The sequence below is a fragment of the Pipistrellus hanaki genome (assembly GCF_964339955.1).
Source record: "Pipistrellus hanaki genome assembly, chromosome: 3".
NCBI lineage: Eukaryota > Metazoa > Chordata > Mammalia > Chiroptera > Vespertilionidae > Pipistrellus > Pipistrellus hanaki.
This window is the reverse complement of record NC_140505.1, coordinates 187876796-187893595: the sequence shown is the minus strand read 5'-3', so window position 1 is coordinate 187893595 and position 16800 is coordinate 187876796. Positions and strand designations below refer to the sequence as shown.

At 59.4% G+C, this 16800-nt stretch overlaps 1 protein-coding gene across 1 annotated transcript; it reads left to right on the top strand.

The window, feature by feature from the left end:
• Positions 1-1907: 1907 nt before the first annotated feature.
• On the top strand, positions 1908-14447 carry PNPLA3 (patatin like domain 3, 1-acylglycerol-3-phosphate O-acyltransferase). Its single transcript, XM_084878163.1, has 9 exons — positions 1908-2240; positions 4443-4675; positions 5029-5094; positions 5905-6114; positions 8992-9052; positions 10349-10564; positions 11342-11474; positions 12223-12326; positions 12697-14447. The coding sequence occupies exons 1-9, from the start codon at positions 2000-2002 to the stop codon at positions 12756-12758; spliced, it is 1326 nt and encodes a 441-aa protein (XP_084734289.1). The 5' UTR covers positions 1908-1999; the 3' UTR covers positions 12759-14447.
• Positions 14448-16800: the final 2353 nt, after the last annotated feature.

Genomic DNA, 16800 nt, shown 5'->3' with positions numbered 1-16800 from the left:
TCCAAGCATCTCCTCTGCCTCCTGCACCCCACCTTTTCTTCCCTGGGAGCCCCCTGTCCCCTCCCTCTCCTTGGGGAGAGCACTCCTGGGGCCCCGTCCCTCAGCACCCCGGAGGCGTGCCTGGCCCCGAGGCAAAGGCCATTTCTGAAGCCTGGGTTCACGCCCGGCCTCACCCGCCGCTCACCTCGTGACCCCGCTCCGCTGATGGGCAGTCATCGCCGTGGTTTCCGCCATCGGTAAGTGGGGACGTGAGGTCCCTCCCGGGGCTGTCACGGGGATTGAAAAGGGTGACGTCTGGGCAGCACCCGGGGCGGGCCGGTGACCCTGAATCCTGTCTATCCCGTCACACTGAGCAGACAGGAGTGACACCGCACCAGCCGGAGTCCGGGCGGGAGGCTGCAGCCCCAGCGGGGAGACAGGTGCAAACACCCTGTGTGACCGGTCCGGTGACAGACACAGAGGCCAGGGCCCCGGGAGGACACGGTGGCGTCAGGTCAGGTGGCCACCTGCCTCAGCAGGGCCCTCCCAGGGCCCTCAGGCTGGCACAGGGCCCCCAGAGCAGGGTGGGTGGAGAGAGGCCAGCGATGGGGTGGGCGAAGGGAGCTCGGGGGTCTGGGAGGCCGAGGTGGAGAGCACTCCTGCGGCCCAGCGAGAAGAGCAGCTCTTATGCTGCTTGGGTGAAGGGTGGAAAGTTCTGGAAAGACGTGACGGGACAGAGGCAATGAGGTCGGGGTGGGGACCTGGAGGAAACATGACACAACCTGTCCCCTCCAATGCCACTCTGTGGCTCTGCGTCTGGAGGCACGTACGGCCTCGGGCCTGCAGAGGGCGCACCTCTCACACCAGGGCCCATGACCTGCCCAGCCGCTTGGCCGAGAGTCCTGCCCGCCCTGCCCTTTCTCAAGTCCTTCAGCTTCAAATACCCAAACGCCACGGGGCCGCCTTTGGGGTGGTGTGTCCTGAACCCCGTCAGTACATGCTGCGGAGTGAGAGGCAGCTGAACCAGAAAGGAGATTCCCACCCAGGCTACCGCCCGGTGGCTCTGAGGACATTATGCTCAGTGACAGCAGCCAGTGCCAGGAGGACCCACCCCTGTGATTCCACTTCCCTGCTGGCGAGGAGTTCAGAGACAGAAAGTCAGTGCTGGCCCGGGGCTGGCCGGGGCTGGGCAGGCGGGAGGGGGCTTAGGGCTTCATGGGGTAGAGTTTCTGTCCTGTGAGATAAAACCAATGTGCGAATTCCCAATGGCCATGTGTGCACAACCTTGTGAATGCAGTAAGGCCCCTGGACTGTGCCTTTAAAAAAGGCTGTCCTGCCGAAACCGGTTTGGCTCAGTGGTAGAGCGTCGGCCTGCGGACTGGAGGGTCCTGGGTTTGATTCCAGTCAAGGACATGTACCATCGTTGCGGGCACATCCCCGGTGGGGGCTGTTCAGGAGACAGCTGATCCATGTTTCTCTGGCATCGATGTTTCCGGTTCTCAATCCCTCTCTCTTCCTCTCTATAAAAAGTCAATAAAATATATTTTTAAAAAAAGAAAAAAAAAAGACCTCAGCGGGCGGCCCACCCCATCGCTGCTCCTCCCTGACCTCAGGATGAAGAGGAGCTGCAGGGGGCGCTGTCTCTTTCCAGCCCATCCCTGTCATTTGGAGCAGGGAAAACGCCCCACCCTCCCTCAGGCGCAGGTCGGCCCCTCCCAGGCCCCGCCCCTCAGCCCGTCTGTCCCTCCCAGGCCCCGCCCCTCAGCCAGTCTGCCCCCCTAGGCCCCGCCCCTCAGCCGGTCTGCCCCTCCTAAACCCCGCCCCCAAGTCCTCCCAGCCCAGGAGTGCAATGACTGACGGGTAGGACCACCTGTCCGCCGCCGGCTCCTTCCCTTAGCCCGAGGGGCGGGGCCAGGCGCGCTGACGTCACGCGGGGAGCACCTGGGCGGCGGCGGCGGCGGCGGCGGCGGCCCGGCGGCCGCGCGCGGGGCGGGAGTCAGTGTGGTTAGAGACCGAGTGGATGGCGGGCCGTGCACCTCAGACCCCGCGCCCCGGGCCCCGGCCCGCCGCCGCCATGGGCGGGTCCGAGCGCGGCTGGAGCCTGTCCTTCTCGGGCTGCGGCTTCCTGGGCTTCTACCACCTCGGGGCCACCCGCTGCCTGGGCGAGCGCGCCCCGCACCTGCTCCGCGACGCGCGCATGTTCTTCGGGAGCTCGGCCGGGGCGCTGCACGGCGTCACCTTCCTGGCCCGCATCCCCATGGGTACGTCCGGGCTGCGGGGCTCCCTGCGCGGAGGGGCGCCCCCAGGCAGATGCCCTCCGCCGCGTCCTCTCGCCCCGCGGGTGGGCTCGGTCGCCCAGTCTGGGAGGGGCGCGCCTTGGGAGCGGCGCCTCCGGGCGCGGGAACCCCGAGCGCCTCCCTTTCTCTCCCCTGTTCCCCGGCCTGAGCTGGGTCTTGCAGGGAATGCGACCCGGGAGGCGGAGGGTGGAGCTGGACCCGGTGGTGCCCGCCGTCTCTGCTGGGTCTCCCTGAGCTGAGTGCCCACGGGAGGGTCGATTTGCTCTGGGTCTTACCAACCAGATGTGGGCTGCGTCCCGTGCCCACGGCGGGCACCTGCTTTTGTTTGGGAACTGAAGGGACTGGAGACGCCACCACCATCTCTTCCCCTCCTCCCGCGCCTTTTGTGCGCGTGCCCTGGGGAGTCTCAGGCAGCTGGCAGCTCTTTGCGGACCAGCAGGTTTGGCTTGGGGAGGTGGGGGGGGGGGGGCGTGAAGGAGGGTTTGAAAGTTATCTCCTCTCCTTCCCAGTGATCCAGGCCCTTCCTAGGGGCTGGCGGGGTCCCTGGACCTCCCCACGCCATGCTCACCCCACTCAGTGCCCTTTGAGTTTTGTCGGAATTAACTTCTGTGCATGTGGAAGCCGGGGTGGGCCGGGGGAGGGATGTGGGCTTGTGCCTAAAGGACTAGGGTGCAGCCTCCTCTGCTTGGAGCTCCCAGTCAGGGGGTAGAGCTGGGAGCAAGGGGTAGTGTGGAGCTGCTGGCACCCAAAGGCCCCAGAAGGAAGATCATGTGCCGTATCAGCCCCAGTTCACCTGGGCTTCTAGGGGCTCACTCCTGGCTGCAGCCAGGGGCTGCTGGGTGGGACACAGCCCCAGGGTGGCCTCTGCTCAGGGACCAGGAAACCCTGCCTGGAGGCAGCCCTGCCATTGGGGGAACCTGGGCTGAGTGGGAGGTGGGTTAGGCGCCCTGGCTGCCTTCTTGCAGGGGAGAGGAGCAAAGGGCAGGGAGGTGACCTGCAGGACGGCCAGGCCCCCCCCCCCCCGGGCTATAGCCGTGCTAACGCCAGTCCTTGTACCCCAAGGTGACCTGTAGCCAGCGGTGGTTGAACGTTTAACTGGAGCAGTGACCCCAGGACTGAAGCGCAGAGCAGTGCCGGGTTCGGGAGAGGCAGGACAGGCCGAGCCTGGGGCTGTGTCCGCAGCACAGGGGGAAGGAGGCAGGGACCACATGTCCCTGGAATGTGGGTCTGGAGGTTGGGCAGAGGCTGTTCCCCAGGCTCCTGCTTTGACATCCTGCCTCATGGGCGGACCTCCAAGGAGCCTCTCCCAGGGGCTGCGACGGGCAGAGCTTCTGAGAGCGCATCTTACCCAGGCTGGCTGGCAGGCGAGCCTGGCAGCCCTGCCCGCTGGGCGCACATGCACCCCCTTCTGCCTGGACTCAGGCCACGCAGGTAGAGAGACACTGCCCCACATTGAAAACGCAGTCTCAGACTGAGAGGCAGGCAATGAGGTGACTTCCCCAGGCTGCTGAGAGCTGGAGGCAGGTGGGAGGGGAGGCAGGTGGGAGGTGGAGGCAGGAGGGAGGGGAGGGAGGTGGAGACAGGAGGGAGGGGGAGGCAGGAGGGAGGGGGAAGCAGGTGGGAGGGGAGGCAGGAGGGAGGTGGAGGCGGGTGGGAGGGGGAGGCGGGTGGGAGGGGGAGGCGGGTGGGAGGGGAGGCGGGTGGGAGGGGGAGGCGGGTGGGAGGGGGAGGCGGATTGGAGGTGGAGGCAGGCCTCCCGCCCTGGTGTCAGCCTGGTGTTCTCTGCCCGCTGGAGCATCAGGCCTTCCTGCTGACGCCTGGCGCTGAGGTCCCCCGGCTCTGGCTCTGGCCCTGTGGGGAGTGGGGTGAGGAGAGGGCACCTGGGCCCCGAGGCTGGTTCTCTGGGCCAGGCCCGGAGGGCGCTGTCATTTCACATTTCCTAGAAACAGGATGCAAAAAGTAAAGACACAGTGAAGTTTCTTGTATTCCTCCCAAACGGTCTCCTTCTCCCGTTTAGTGAGGACACAGTGTTTTGAGATATTTTTTTATCAAGCCTGAGATCCTCTCAATACATCTCAATCTGGACGACCCCCGCGTGAGAACACGGCTCCCTCCGCCCGGCTCCTGGGTCCCTCTCCATCCTTTGTGTGCTTGTGTCCCCCACAGACCTCACTCTGCAGGTCCTCGCAGGCCTTGTCCAGTCCATCAGGAGCCGGGCCCTGGGCGTCCTGCACCCGTCCTTCAGCATCGTCAGCTTCCTCCGCGAGGCCCTGCACAGGCACCTCCCGGCCGACGTGCACACGCGCATCTCGGGCAGAATGTGCATCTCGCTCACCCGCGTGTCCGACTGGGAGAACGTGCTGGTGTCCGACTTCCAGTCCAAAGACGAAGTTGTGGACGTAAGCGGGCCGCGGGGTGCTGGCACGGGACAGCTGTTTCACGTTGGGGTGTCACACGGAGAGGCTGGTGCAGGCCACCTGCCCGTTCCTTACCGGCACAAGCACCTGGCTGGCCGGGACGCACATGCTGCGCCTCCGTGGGAAACCCTTGTGGGCATGTACTTGGGGCTGAAATAGCTTGTGTAGGTTGGTTCATTGTTCATTCAACCCATTAAATAAAGTGCCTACTGTGTGCAAAGAGCACTTTCAGACTAGCTGCTCTTCTCACGCATAGAGAGAAGGCTCAGGGAGGCCGAAGGTGAAGGAAAGGCTTACCACTTTGCCTGTGGTTTCTCTTCCTTTTATCTGCACAGGCCTTGATCTGCTCCTCCTTCATCCCTTACTTCTGTGGCTTAATCCCTCCTTCCTTCAGAGGCGTGGTAAGTCTATTTCTATACTGTGTTTGCATGGCTCCTGCCTGCACAATGCTGGGCTCCGGCATCCAGACACAGGGTCTTCTGTCTCTCAGCTTTGAGACAGTGATTCCACAGCTGCCCCGTCTCCACCCTGCCCACCTCCAGCCCAACTAAGCTCACCAAAAATCCATTACCTGGCTTTCGGAAAGGTGAACTGGTTCATGTCATCTTCACCAGAGCACTGAGGACAGGTGCCCCGTGGCCTAGTTAAAGAATAAGACACTTAAGACTCAGCAACTCCCTTCAGGAGAGCTTCATTCTCAGGGTGGAGGGTCTCCATCCTCTCTGGGACTGACTGTCCTGTTAGCCTGGGGCTTGGGGCAGAGCTGCTGACAGAGCTGTGGCTGAATTCCATCAACATCTGTGTAGACACATACGGCTGCTTGTGAGCCCTGCAAGGGCATAGTCAAAGCGGAGTGTGTGCTCTGCAGGCTCTGGCTGTGTGCGGGGCTGTGTGGCAGCAGGGGCAGCTCCCTCTAGGGCAGCCATTATCCACTGGAGCTGATTGGTCCCCACCCGGGACATCTGTCCTGTCTGTGGACAGTTGAGGATGTCACATCCCCGGGTAGGGTTCCTGGCATTGGTTTGACTGGTGCAGACTGTCCAGCTTTACCTAACCTGCCTGCCCAGCCAAAAGTGTTGAAAGAGGCTCCCCAATTCCAGTCCTCCCCTGGGTCAGCTGTGGTTCTGAGAAGCCTCTGCCCATAATCTGAGCACCCGGGAAACTCCTGCCCAGAGCCTCTGACAGGATGTGTTTCCTCTCTCCCTCACAAGCGGTACGTGGATGGAGGGTTTACTGACAGTGTACCCTGCTTTGATGACAAAGCGACCATCACTGTGTCCCCGTTCCTTGGGGAGTATGACATCTGTCCTAAGGTCAAGTCCACGAACTTCCTGTATATGGACGTGTCCAAGCTCAGCCTCCGCTTCTGTTTAGAGAACGTCCACCTGATAAGCCAAGTAGTGTTCCCCCCGGATGTCAAGGTGAGTGGGGCTGTTTGTTCAGCTCTGTGCTCCGGTTTGCCTGGGGACTCACTAGTGTGGTTCACTACACAGACAAACTGAAGCAGACCCCTCAGTGACTAGGTGCCGGTCTCTGATTATGGGAATCATCTGGGGACATTTAAACTGTGCTGCCTGAGGTGCAGCAGATCTACCTAATACACAGTCACAAACTCAAACAGGTACCCAAAATGGAGAGAGAGAAAAAAAACAACCCCCGATGAAAGAACAAGAGAATTCTCCAATAGCAGAGATAAATGAAATGAAGATAAGAAATTCATTTGATATAGAGTTCAGAATAATGATGGTTAAGATGCTCAATAGCATGAGAGAAGATATAGTAAATATGAAAAAAGAACAGTCAGAAATAAAGATTGACATAGCACTAATAAAGAACACATTGGAAGGAATACACAGCATATTAGGGGAAGCTGAGGATGAGATCAGTGAATTTGAAGACAGTGTAGAAAAAATCACTCAGAGAACCAAAAAGAAAAAAAAAAAACAATTAAAAAATAAGAGGACAGTTTAAGTGAGCTGTGGAGCATCATGAAACATAACAGTGTTCGCACAATAGTTGTACCAGAAGGGGAAGAAAGTGAGAAGGGGGTATAAGACGTGTTTGAAGAAATAATGCCAGAAAACTTACCTAAGCTGATGAAGGAAAAAGTCCCACAAGTTTAGGAGGCACAGAAAGTCCCAAGCAAGAACCCAACAACGCCCTGGCCCAGACACATCATAATTAAAATGCCAAAAATTAAAGAGAAAGAATCTTAAAGGCAGCAAGAGTAAAGCAATTTACAAAGCAGCTCCCATAAGGCTGTCAACTGATTCCTCATCAGAAACTACAGGCCAGAAGGAAATGACAAGAAGTATTGAAGGTAAAGAAAAGCAAGGATCTGAAGCCAAGATTACTATATCCAGCAAGGCTATGATTCAAAATAGATGATGAAATAAACAGCTTCCCAGATAATTAAAAAAAAAAAAAAAAAAAAAAAAAAAGCCTAAAACAGTTATCACTACCAAGCCAGCATTGCAAAAAATGCTAAAGGGTCTGCAGTAATGAGAATAGAGAAACCTAGGCATAAAGGATTAAAGTGGCAATAAATAAGTACCTATCAATAATAACTTTAAATATAAATGGATTAAATGCTCCAATCAAAAGATGTAGGGTAGCTGAATGGATACAAAAGATGACCCAACTGTATGCTGTCTACAAGAGACCCACCTCAGAATGAAAGACTCACATAAGATGAGAGTGAAGGTTTGGGAAAAATTTTCCATGCAAATGTAAAAAACAAAACAAAAAACCAACATAAAGCTAGGGTGACAATACTCACCTCTGACAAAATAGACTTCAAATGTAAGCCATCATAAGAGACAACAAATGTCATGCCATAATACTAAGGGATCAAGCCAACAAGAGGATATAACCCTGGTAAACATATATGTACCCAATATAGGAGCACCTAAATACCGTGTTTCCTGAAAATAAGACATCCTCCGAAAATGAGACCTACTTACAGGTTTCCTTCTGAGTGAAATATAAGGCATCCCCGTAGGCTAAACATGAGAGATTTGGTCCATTGATTCTGAAAGAAATGGAGTCACAAGAAATTCACCAGGAAATTCAGGAATTGGATTGTTATGATGATGTTCCAGAAGATGATGACATGATTGTCATTGAATAAATGAGTAAATTCTTGATACTGTAGGATTCACAGTTTGTCTGGTTTGTGTTGACAACTACCGTACTATCGTACCGTATACAGGTAATAAATTTCCTTTATTTTCATTTAACAATAAATGTGTACCATATTCTTCATGGAAAAATACGACATCCCCTGAAAATAAGACCTAGCTCATCTTTGGGAGCAAAAATTAATATAAGACACTGTCTTATTTTCGGGGAAACAAGGTATATAAAAAAAGCTTCTAAAGGACTTTAAGGGAGAGATCGACAACAGTACAGTTACAGTAGAGGACTTCAACACCCCGCTGACTTCACTGGATAGATCATCCAGACAAAATTAAGAAGGAACCAGTGACTCCAAAGCACACACTGGATCAGATGGATTTCATTGACATTTATAGAACACAGTGCACGAATTCATGCACCAGTGGGGACCCACATCCTGACCTGCGGGATCAGGCTGAAACCAGTTCTCTGATATCCCCCGAAGGTTCAAGATTGCAAGAGGGTGCAGGCCAGGCCAAAGAACCCCACCGATTGGGGCTGGGGAGGGATGCGGGAGGTTGGCCAGCTGAGGAGGGCCTGTGGGAGGGCTCCAGGGCTTCTTGCTCAGGCCCAATTGGCCAGACCCCAGCAGCAAGCCAACCTACTGGTCAGAGCGTCTGCCCTCTGATTGTGGTCAGTGCATGTCATAGCTGCTGGTCTGCAGGTCGACTGTCTGCCCCCTGGTGGTCAGTGCACATCATAGCGAGTGGTTGAGGAGCCTTAGCCTATCATTAGCATATTATGCTTTGACTGGTTAAACAGCCAACTGGACAACCAGACACTTAGCATCTTATGCTTTTATTATATGGGATTTCACCCCAAAGCTGCAGTATATACATTCTTCTCAAGTGCACACGGCTCATTCTCAAAGATAGAGCACATGTAAGTGTACAAAACAGGTCTCTACATGTTCAAGAAGATTGGAATCCTATCAAGCATCTTCTCAGGTCACAGTGTTATGAAAGTAGAAATCAACTCCTGTACAAACAGCCCAGAACATTCAGACACATAGAGGCCGTGCCTGGCCCATGGAGGCCGCTCAGAGTTTGAAGGGGTCTTCGGTTTAAGTGAGTGAGGCTTGGTCACATGGCCCAGAACTCACTTGTTTGCTCTGCTTACAGACGCTTGGAGAGTTATTCCTTCGAGGGTATTTAGACGCAGTGAGGTTCTTGGAAGAAAACGGTACGTATGGGCTGTGGAGGGGGGCAGAGCTGGGATTTGAACCCCAGGGATAGCAGTGAGAAGGCTTTGGGGAGGCCACCCCCTTCTCTGGCTGCTTCCACATCTGTATGGAGGGGAGTTGGGGGTCCAGTATGTCTAGGTGATTCTCGGTTTGCACGCTCGGTGCTAGGTTTGAGTTCAAATATGTCAGCTGGGCCTCAGGCAGCTGGGTGGGGGGCAGGTGAGGCCCTCTGGGAACACATCTGTACCCAGGGCAAGTGCTGTCCCAGAGGGCGAGCAGCGTGTCTAAGGGAGGCCCCGGGACAGATGTCGAGAAGCATAAATGGGGGTAATCTGGGAGCACCGAGGGGTGTCAGGGGCAGACCGTCTGTAACCTGAGGATGGCGGCAGCAGGTGGGCCAGGGCAGCCGGGGCCTCTGAAGCTACTGCCTCCACCCTGTGTGCCAAGTCCGAGGGAGCTGGGAGCCCCTGTGGTGTCGGCTACTGCGCCCCAACTCCCGGGGCAGCCCCCCTCCTCCCCAATCCCGTGCCTATCCCATGCCTAATACCGCTTTCAGGATCGGGTGGCGGAAGAGGACCATGACTGGTGTCAGACCCTGGTTCAAATCCCACTCTGCCACGGACGGGCTGTGTGGCTGTGGATGCGTCTCTGAACCTCTCTGTGCTCCCTGCCTCGGCTGAAAGGGAGACGCTGATAAAAGCAGTAGAATGGCTGCTGCAGGGCCTGGCTGGGAGCTCCTAGTCCGGCCGGGGACGCAGGCTTAACGGGCAGTGCCACCCGTTAGTAACGGGCAGTGCCACCCGTTAGTAACGGGCAGTGCCACCCGTTAGTAACGGGCAGTGCCACCCGTTAGTAACGGGCAGTGCCGCCCCGTTAGTAACGGGCAGTGCCGCCCCGTTAGTAACGGGCAGTGCCGCCCGTTAGTAACGGGCAGTGCCGCCAGTTAGTAACGGGCAGTGCCACCCGTTAGTAACGGGCAGTGCCACCCGTTAGTAACAGGCAGTGCCGCCAGTTAGTAACGGGCAGTGCCGCCCGTTAGTACCAATGAGCTGCCGTCCTCTCCCTCCCGCCCACAGGGACAGTGCAGCCACACGGCGAGGGAGAGAGGGAGCCAGGAGCTCGGCTCCCGTCGCTGGGCTGCAGAGCCCACGCCGCCTCCTCCTGGGAAGCCCTTTGCCCTCGTCCATCCCGCTGCTCCTGCGCGGGTACCAGGCGGCCGTGTCCGGTGGCTGCTGGCCTCCCTGGCACAGTGGGTGGGTGTGTGAGTAATGAGCCTGTCTCTGTGCCCTGCGTAGGCATCTGTGACGGACCCCAGCCGAGCCCGGGTGTGCCCCACGGAGCGCCCGAGTTCCTCCCGTTCTCCTGGGAAACCACGGGCCCCGCGGCCTCCCCCGGGGCGGCTGCCTGGCAGAGGAGCCCTGAGGTGGCCGAGCTGCTGGCCCACCTGCGTGCCCACCTCCTGCCCTGGGACGAGAGCCTCCTGGAGACCCTGCCGCCCCAGCTCATCGCAGGTGACGCCTCCGGGCGGGAGGGGGCGCTGCTGAGACTGAAGGGCTGCTCCCCGGGGTTGGGGTTGGGGTAGGGGTTGGAGTTGGGGTAGGGGGGTGATGCTGCCACGGGGAGGAGGGGAGGCCCCCTCCTGGCACCATCTTCCCACCAGGCGCCTCGCTCAGCCCCCCTCCCCACGTGTCCGGGCCAGGAAACACCACACGCCCGCTGAGCCCGTTCTGAGTGAAGCGGGCATGCTGCCAGAGCCTGGGGTCCGGGCACACCGGATTTGGGGGGCCCGAGGGTGGGCCCCTCCTCTCAGAACACCATCCTCTGCCTGTGCCCCCATCTCCAAGCCTCCTTTTTGGAGGGGCCTGTCTGCCTCCCCCTCCCAAACCCACAGCTTTGAACTTGTCCTTGAACGATGCTGGTGCATTGGTCACGTGGTCAGACACCAGGTGGACCCAGGAGGGCACAAACCAGACCCATGGGCGTTGGGAGAAATCCCAAGATAAACACGACGCTGATGCCCAGGCGGCTAATTGTGAGGCGCCCGAGGCCTTGACGAAGGGGAACCGGAAGCCAGGGCGCAGGCAGAAGAGGGTGCGGGGGAAGCCATGGGCAGGCGGGCGGGGTCCTGTCTCCTCCAGGGAGAGGCCCTGGAACAGAGCGTCCCGGGCCGGGCTGCCCCAGGCGCCAGCTCCTGCTTCCCTGGCAGCAGGGAGTGCCTTTCACCGACATCCCAGCAGCCTCTGGGGCGGTCACCCTGGTGGAACCCGTCCCCCAATGGTCTCTTCCAGGGCTGAGTGAGGCGCTGAAACCCCGCGGGGGCTGCCTGAGCAAGCTCTGCAGCCTCCTGCCGGTGAAGGTCATGTCGTACGTGATGCTGCCCTGGACGCTGCCCGTGGAGTCCGCGGTGGCGGTGGTGCAGAGGTGAGCGCAGTGGGCGGCGCTGTCTGTGCTGATCCTGGGCGTGTGTTTGCTCAGCCTTCTCCGGAGGACTCCGGCATCGCCCTTCCTCTTAGCGAGTTAAGCCAGCATGTCCTCCTGTCCATCTTCACAGTCCAGCTCGCCCTTCCTCCTCCAGCTCCGCTGTCCCTCCCGCCCCAGCGAAGGAGCCCCCGGTTCCCACACCGCCTGAGGAGGGGGTGGTGTCTGCACCCCCGCTTAAGCCATGTTGAATCTGGGAAAACCAGGCTTCTCCTTGAATCCCCATGTTAACCCCGAGCTTTCCTGAATCCAAAGGGGCCTCGCTTTGGCCCCTGGTCACTTGGCTCCGTGGTTAGAGTGAAGGGCCCAGGGTTTGAGTCCAGTTAAGCCAGAGCACATACCTCGGTTGTGGGATTCCTGGTGCATTGATATTTCTCAGTTTTCAGTTTCCCCCGTCCCTTCCACACTCTGTCAGAGGAAGGATGAACACACACACACACACACACACACACACACACACACACAGCGGCCTAAGTGCACCACGTGGGGATCTATCAGATGGGAAGTAGAAGGTAGCCCGGCCGGCAGTCTGGCATGCTCCCTGCCTTTTGTCAAGCTTTTGTTTGGTTCTCTGAATTTTGACTTGTCTCCCTGCTGACACGGGCGTGTGGGAGAAGGGGCTCGTGTGCGTTTGTGGGTGCGTGTGCGTGCGTGTGCACGCGCGTGTCTGTGTCTGCGTTTCTCCCCGCAGACTGGTGCTGTGGCTCCCCCACATTCCTGACGACGTGCAGTGGCTGCAGTCCATGACCGCCCAGGTGTGCTCTCGGCTGGCGACGCATCTGCTCCCACGCTCAGGTAAAGGATGTGTGTGGTCCCAGGGGTCCCGTCATCCGACCAGGCCACGTGGGCCATTCTAGAACCAGGGTGGAGCACCCAGGGGGTGACGAGGGGCGTATCTTTCAGTGTGGGGGGGCGGTCCGGTGTGAGGCAGCCAGGAAGCCAGCGGTCCCGGTGCCGGTGCCGGTGCTCGCCGTGCCCGCCGGCACAGACTTGGCCCCAGATTTGACGGGGAGCTGAGCGGGCAGAGCGTCAGGAACGTTGCTTTGCCTCGGGAAGTAGCTCGGTGCCCGCGGCACGGGGTGGGCGAGGCACGCAGGGGTGCCAGGCAGGGCTTCTGGGGGCCTAGCAGGGTGTCATGTTAACACGGACTCCTCTCTGACCTCAGGCTCGCAGAATCCTCGGCTGGTGGTGGAACCCCCAAGTCCAGGCGGAAACGCGGCCTGGTGAGGCGGCTGCTCTCTGAAGCCCGTACCCCGATGCCCAGTGAGGACGGCCCTGCTCTGGTCCGAGGGCTGCGCCTCGTCCTGACCATCGTGGGTCTTGGCTTTCTCATCTGCTCAGCAGTGTCCTCGTACCGCTTCTCGGGGTTTCTGGAGGCTCTGGGGACCCCTGGCACAGCACTGGACGGGGGTGGGCGCTCGGGAGGCGGGGACTCCGTTGTTACTGTGATTGGCAGATGTCAGGGGTTTAAAGTGGGGGGTGGCAGGGTCCGGTTTGCACTGGGAATGAACACGTGACCTTGGGCCCGAGTGGCGGCAGGCTCTCCAGCGAGAGGGCAGCCAGCCCGGCCAGGCCCGGACCGGAGTCTGGTCTCAGTACAGCGTGGGATTGAGAGGCGTCCAGAGGCTCCAGGGCCCAAAGGAGGTGCCAGCTGCAGCCCTGGAGCCGCCACATCCCGAGGGAGGGGCAGCCGGTCAGAAGGAGGCGGCGGGGGCTGCTGGGGTGGGGGGGAGCACCCTGCACTGTGTGGCTCCGTCTGCTGTGGAGCCAGTGGGCGGTGTCCCGGCGGCGGGAGGGCCTCAGGTTGGCGGCCCGGTCGGTACACTGGCCCAGCACCGAGGCAGCAGGGCTGTGTCCTCCGGAGGGCACGAGGTCAGGGCCCACAGAAGACGGCAGTGACTTGTTTACCTTGTAGAACACCTTTCTGACGCAGCCTAAGTGTCACCGAGATGTGTGAGACACAGGGAGGCCCCCTGTCCGCTGAGCCGTGTATCCAGGGGATCGGGAAGCTGTCACCCCAAAGCATTGTTAAAGGTCCCGAGCACAGACAGTCCCCGGGTCCCGGGCAGGAGCCAGACCCCGCAGCTTGGCCCCGTCCGCTGGCGCCCTCAGCTTGGCTTCACACACACACAGACACCCCGCCTCTGGCTTGCTCCCCTCCCCGCCCCCCTCACCCCTGCCTTAATGAGCAGCGGGCACAGACAGCCCCCTCCTCCCAGGGGTAACTTGCTGGCAGGCACATGGCGCTACCCTCCTGGGGAAACGTGGGTGTCTGCGGCTCTTGCACAGGCAAGTGTTACAAAGAGGATCAGGCTGAGGCCAGCCCGGGCCTTGGGACTGACGGTGGCACCTCTCCCCTACTTTGGGAGTATCCGGAGCCTCGCCCCTACTTTGTCAGGAGCGAGCAGAGAGCCAGCCGGTCCAGACAGGACTCCTCACAGGCACACCCTCCCACAGGGCGGCGCTCCAGGGGCTGGTGCTGGCTGCGCCCCTTCTCTCCAGCTGTGATGAGCCGAGAATGAGGAGCAGGGGTGACTTGTGATGACACAGGGTCATTGCCCAACATAGGGACCCCCCCCCCCAACCCCTGGGACTCCCCGCTGGCTCCTGTGTCTCCAGGCGAGGGAGCACCCCTCAGGGAGGCAGGGGCTGGTGAGTGGGGGACTCTCCCCCTCTCCCTGCCCCCCGCCCCCCCACCCCGCGGGCTGCAGAACAAAGCCTGCCCCTTGCCGAGCTGGTGGAGCGGGAGGCCACGCTGCCACCCCCCTCACACCCCGCCTAGGACACACTGACAGAGTTCACAGGAACCCGCGCGTTCTTGCAGACGGGTACGTGCGTGAGCTTTGTGACCGTCATCAGGAACTAAGTATGTTCAGTGACTGATAAAATCACATGACACCTGTTTCCTTTACACTTTTCAAATGACTCGGCCCTCTTACCATGAGCACGTTTCTCCACTTTGCAGAATGAGCTCTAAGACAGGAAGGGCTGTGCCCCTTAGAGATGGCAGAACCTCCCAGCCCCAGCCCCAGCCCCCGCTCTGCCAGGGTCTCACACCCTCCAGGCCCTCTGCCCGGCAGATAGAACCCCCTCTCCCTGGGGCACATCGGGCAGCGTTCCCGGCAGGCGGTATTCACGGGAGCCCCATCCAGTGGCCGCCAGCGGTGGTCCGGGAGATTGGCACCTGCCCGTCTAGCCGGTGCCTGGGAACAGCAGCCTCACGTGGCACAGATGGCAGAGCCTGGCGCAGACAGGGCCCAGTGTCTTAAGGACAGTGTGGGTGTGAGTGGGAAACAGAAAGAAGACGGAAGGACATACACCCCGTACCGTCCGTGGCAGTCCTGGTGCCATTGTCTACACTTCTGCTGCGCTTACATGTGTTGTCCACATTCCTGTGTGAACATGCATGTCTTCGGTGAGAAAAGCTCATCATAAATGGCATTTCGAGTGCTCTCCCTCGACTGTCCTTCCAGACACTGCGGCCGCTCTTCCTCACAGCCAGCTCCTGTGAAACGCCCCGTCCCCGTCGCCCCAGGCAGCCTCCATGCTCCTTCCTGCACGCTGAACCCCTCTCCTTCCTCTGGGACCCCTCTCCTTCCTCTGGGACCCCATGCTCTGAAGGGGCTCCTCCATGCCGGTGCTGGACCGTCCCCAAAGCTGATCCTGAGGGGGAGCGGGGAGCTTGGAGCCAGCAGGCCTGTCTCCCGAGTCCTTGGCGCAGGTGAGGGTGGAGCAGCATGCCCACCTCTCCCCGGCCCCCCCTCGGTCGCACCCCGATACACCCCCCAGGACCGGACTCAGCTCCCGGCTCAGCTGCCCTGTTCTCAGCTTCCGAGCCAGGAGCCAGGAGCCCCGCCTCCCTCGTGGCCTCCGAGACCATTTCCTCCCGGGACCGGTGCAGCCGCTACACTGCGTGCCCTCCCACCGCTGCTGGCCCATCGGCGTTTCACACACAGTTCTGGGGTGCTGGCAGGTGTCACCGGGGACGGGACCAGTCAGGACAGGCTGGGGTGCGCTACCTTCAACAAGAGCCCAAAGGGGCCACTTCTCACCCCATGTGCCCTCAGTCTTGCCGATCCAGCCGGAAGCTGTGCCGCCTGCGGAGGGTCACTGCCGGCCACGGTGGGCAGGGAGGGAGGATTCGGTGCTGTTAACGGGAAAAACCACTGAGACCTGCAAAGAATTGAGAGTTTATTTGAGCCAAACTGTCGACATAGGCTGGGAAGCAGACCCTCAGTGAATTGCGATGACGCTCGGAGAATGGCGGGTACCTCTGTATTTGCACATTGCCATCAGAGGAGGGGACGGAGGCGGGTTACATGGAATTCACCGGCGACAGGCTGGAGAGGCGGGAGAAAGCAAAGCGGGGAGACCCTGGGGTTGGGTAAAAGGTAAAATGATGGCGTGTACTCAGGTGGGCGCAGGAACAATGAACATGATAGTGAAGGGATTTGTGGTCTCTGTCCTGGCGCCCAGCACATTAGGTTGTGCCCCAGGGGCTCCAGAAAAAGGGAAGTGACAAGTTACCCAGACATTTCAGGGGGGTGCTATCACAGATTCTAGGATAGACAGGCTCAGCTAAGGTAAAGGTTGACCTTGTCAGGGAAGATACCGGCCTAGGAGGTGACTACCACCATCACTGCTTTTAGTTCAAGTTTCATTTCAGACCTTCCTTTGTGGTGACTTTAGGTCTGAGTCTGCAAGACCGCCATGCAGGCCTGCCCTGAGCTGTCAGGTCGGCAGGGGGCCCCTTCCGTCCGCAGTACTTACAGGTCTCCCTTCAGCTCACAGCGTGCCACCGAGCAGGTCATGTGGACGGGGGTGGGGGACAGGGACACAGTCTGCCTCTGCCCCAGGAGGACTGACCAGGAGATGCTGAAGCACTGAGGCCACATCAAGCCTCAAAGCCCAGAAGGCTCTGTGATGCAATACATTCGGGAAATCCCGGGTGAGAGTGAGGTCCCGCCCTGCAGGATGTCGCAGCCCTTAAACGGTGACTGTTTATTGTGACTGTTTATCGTCACTGTCAGAGACGAGGTTTGATGTGTCCCCCGCCCCTGGGCCCAGTGCCTGGTATACAATAGGTTCTCAAATATTTGGCTCATGACCGCTGCCCTCTGCAGGCCACCCTCTGGCTGGCCCGAGAGCCATGAGGGAGGAAGCACAGGCCGATCTGCACCGTTCCTGGGTCACGGTGAGCATCATGGCGGTTGGTTAGCCCAGGCCCCGGCCGGTGAGGGCACTGCTCACAGGAGGCTAAGACTGGGAG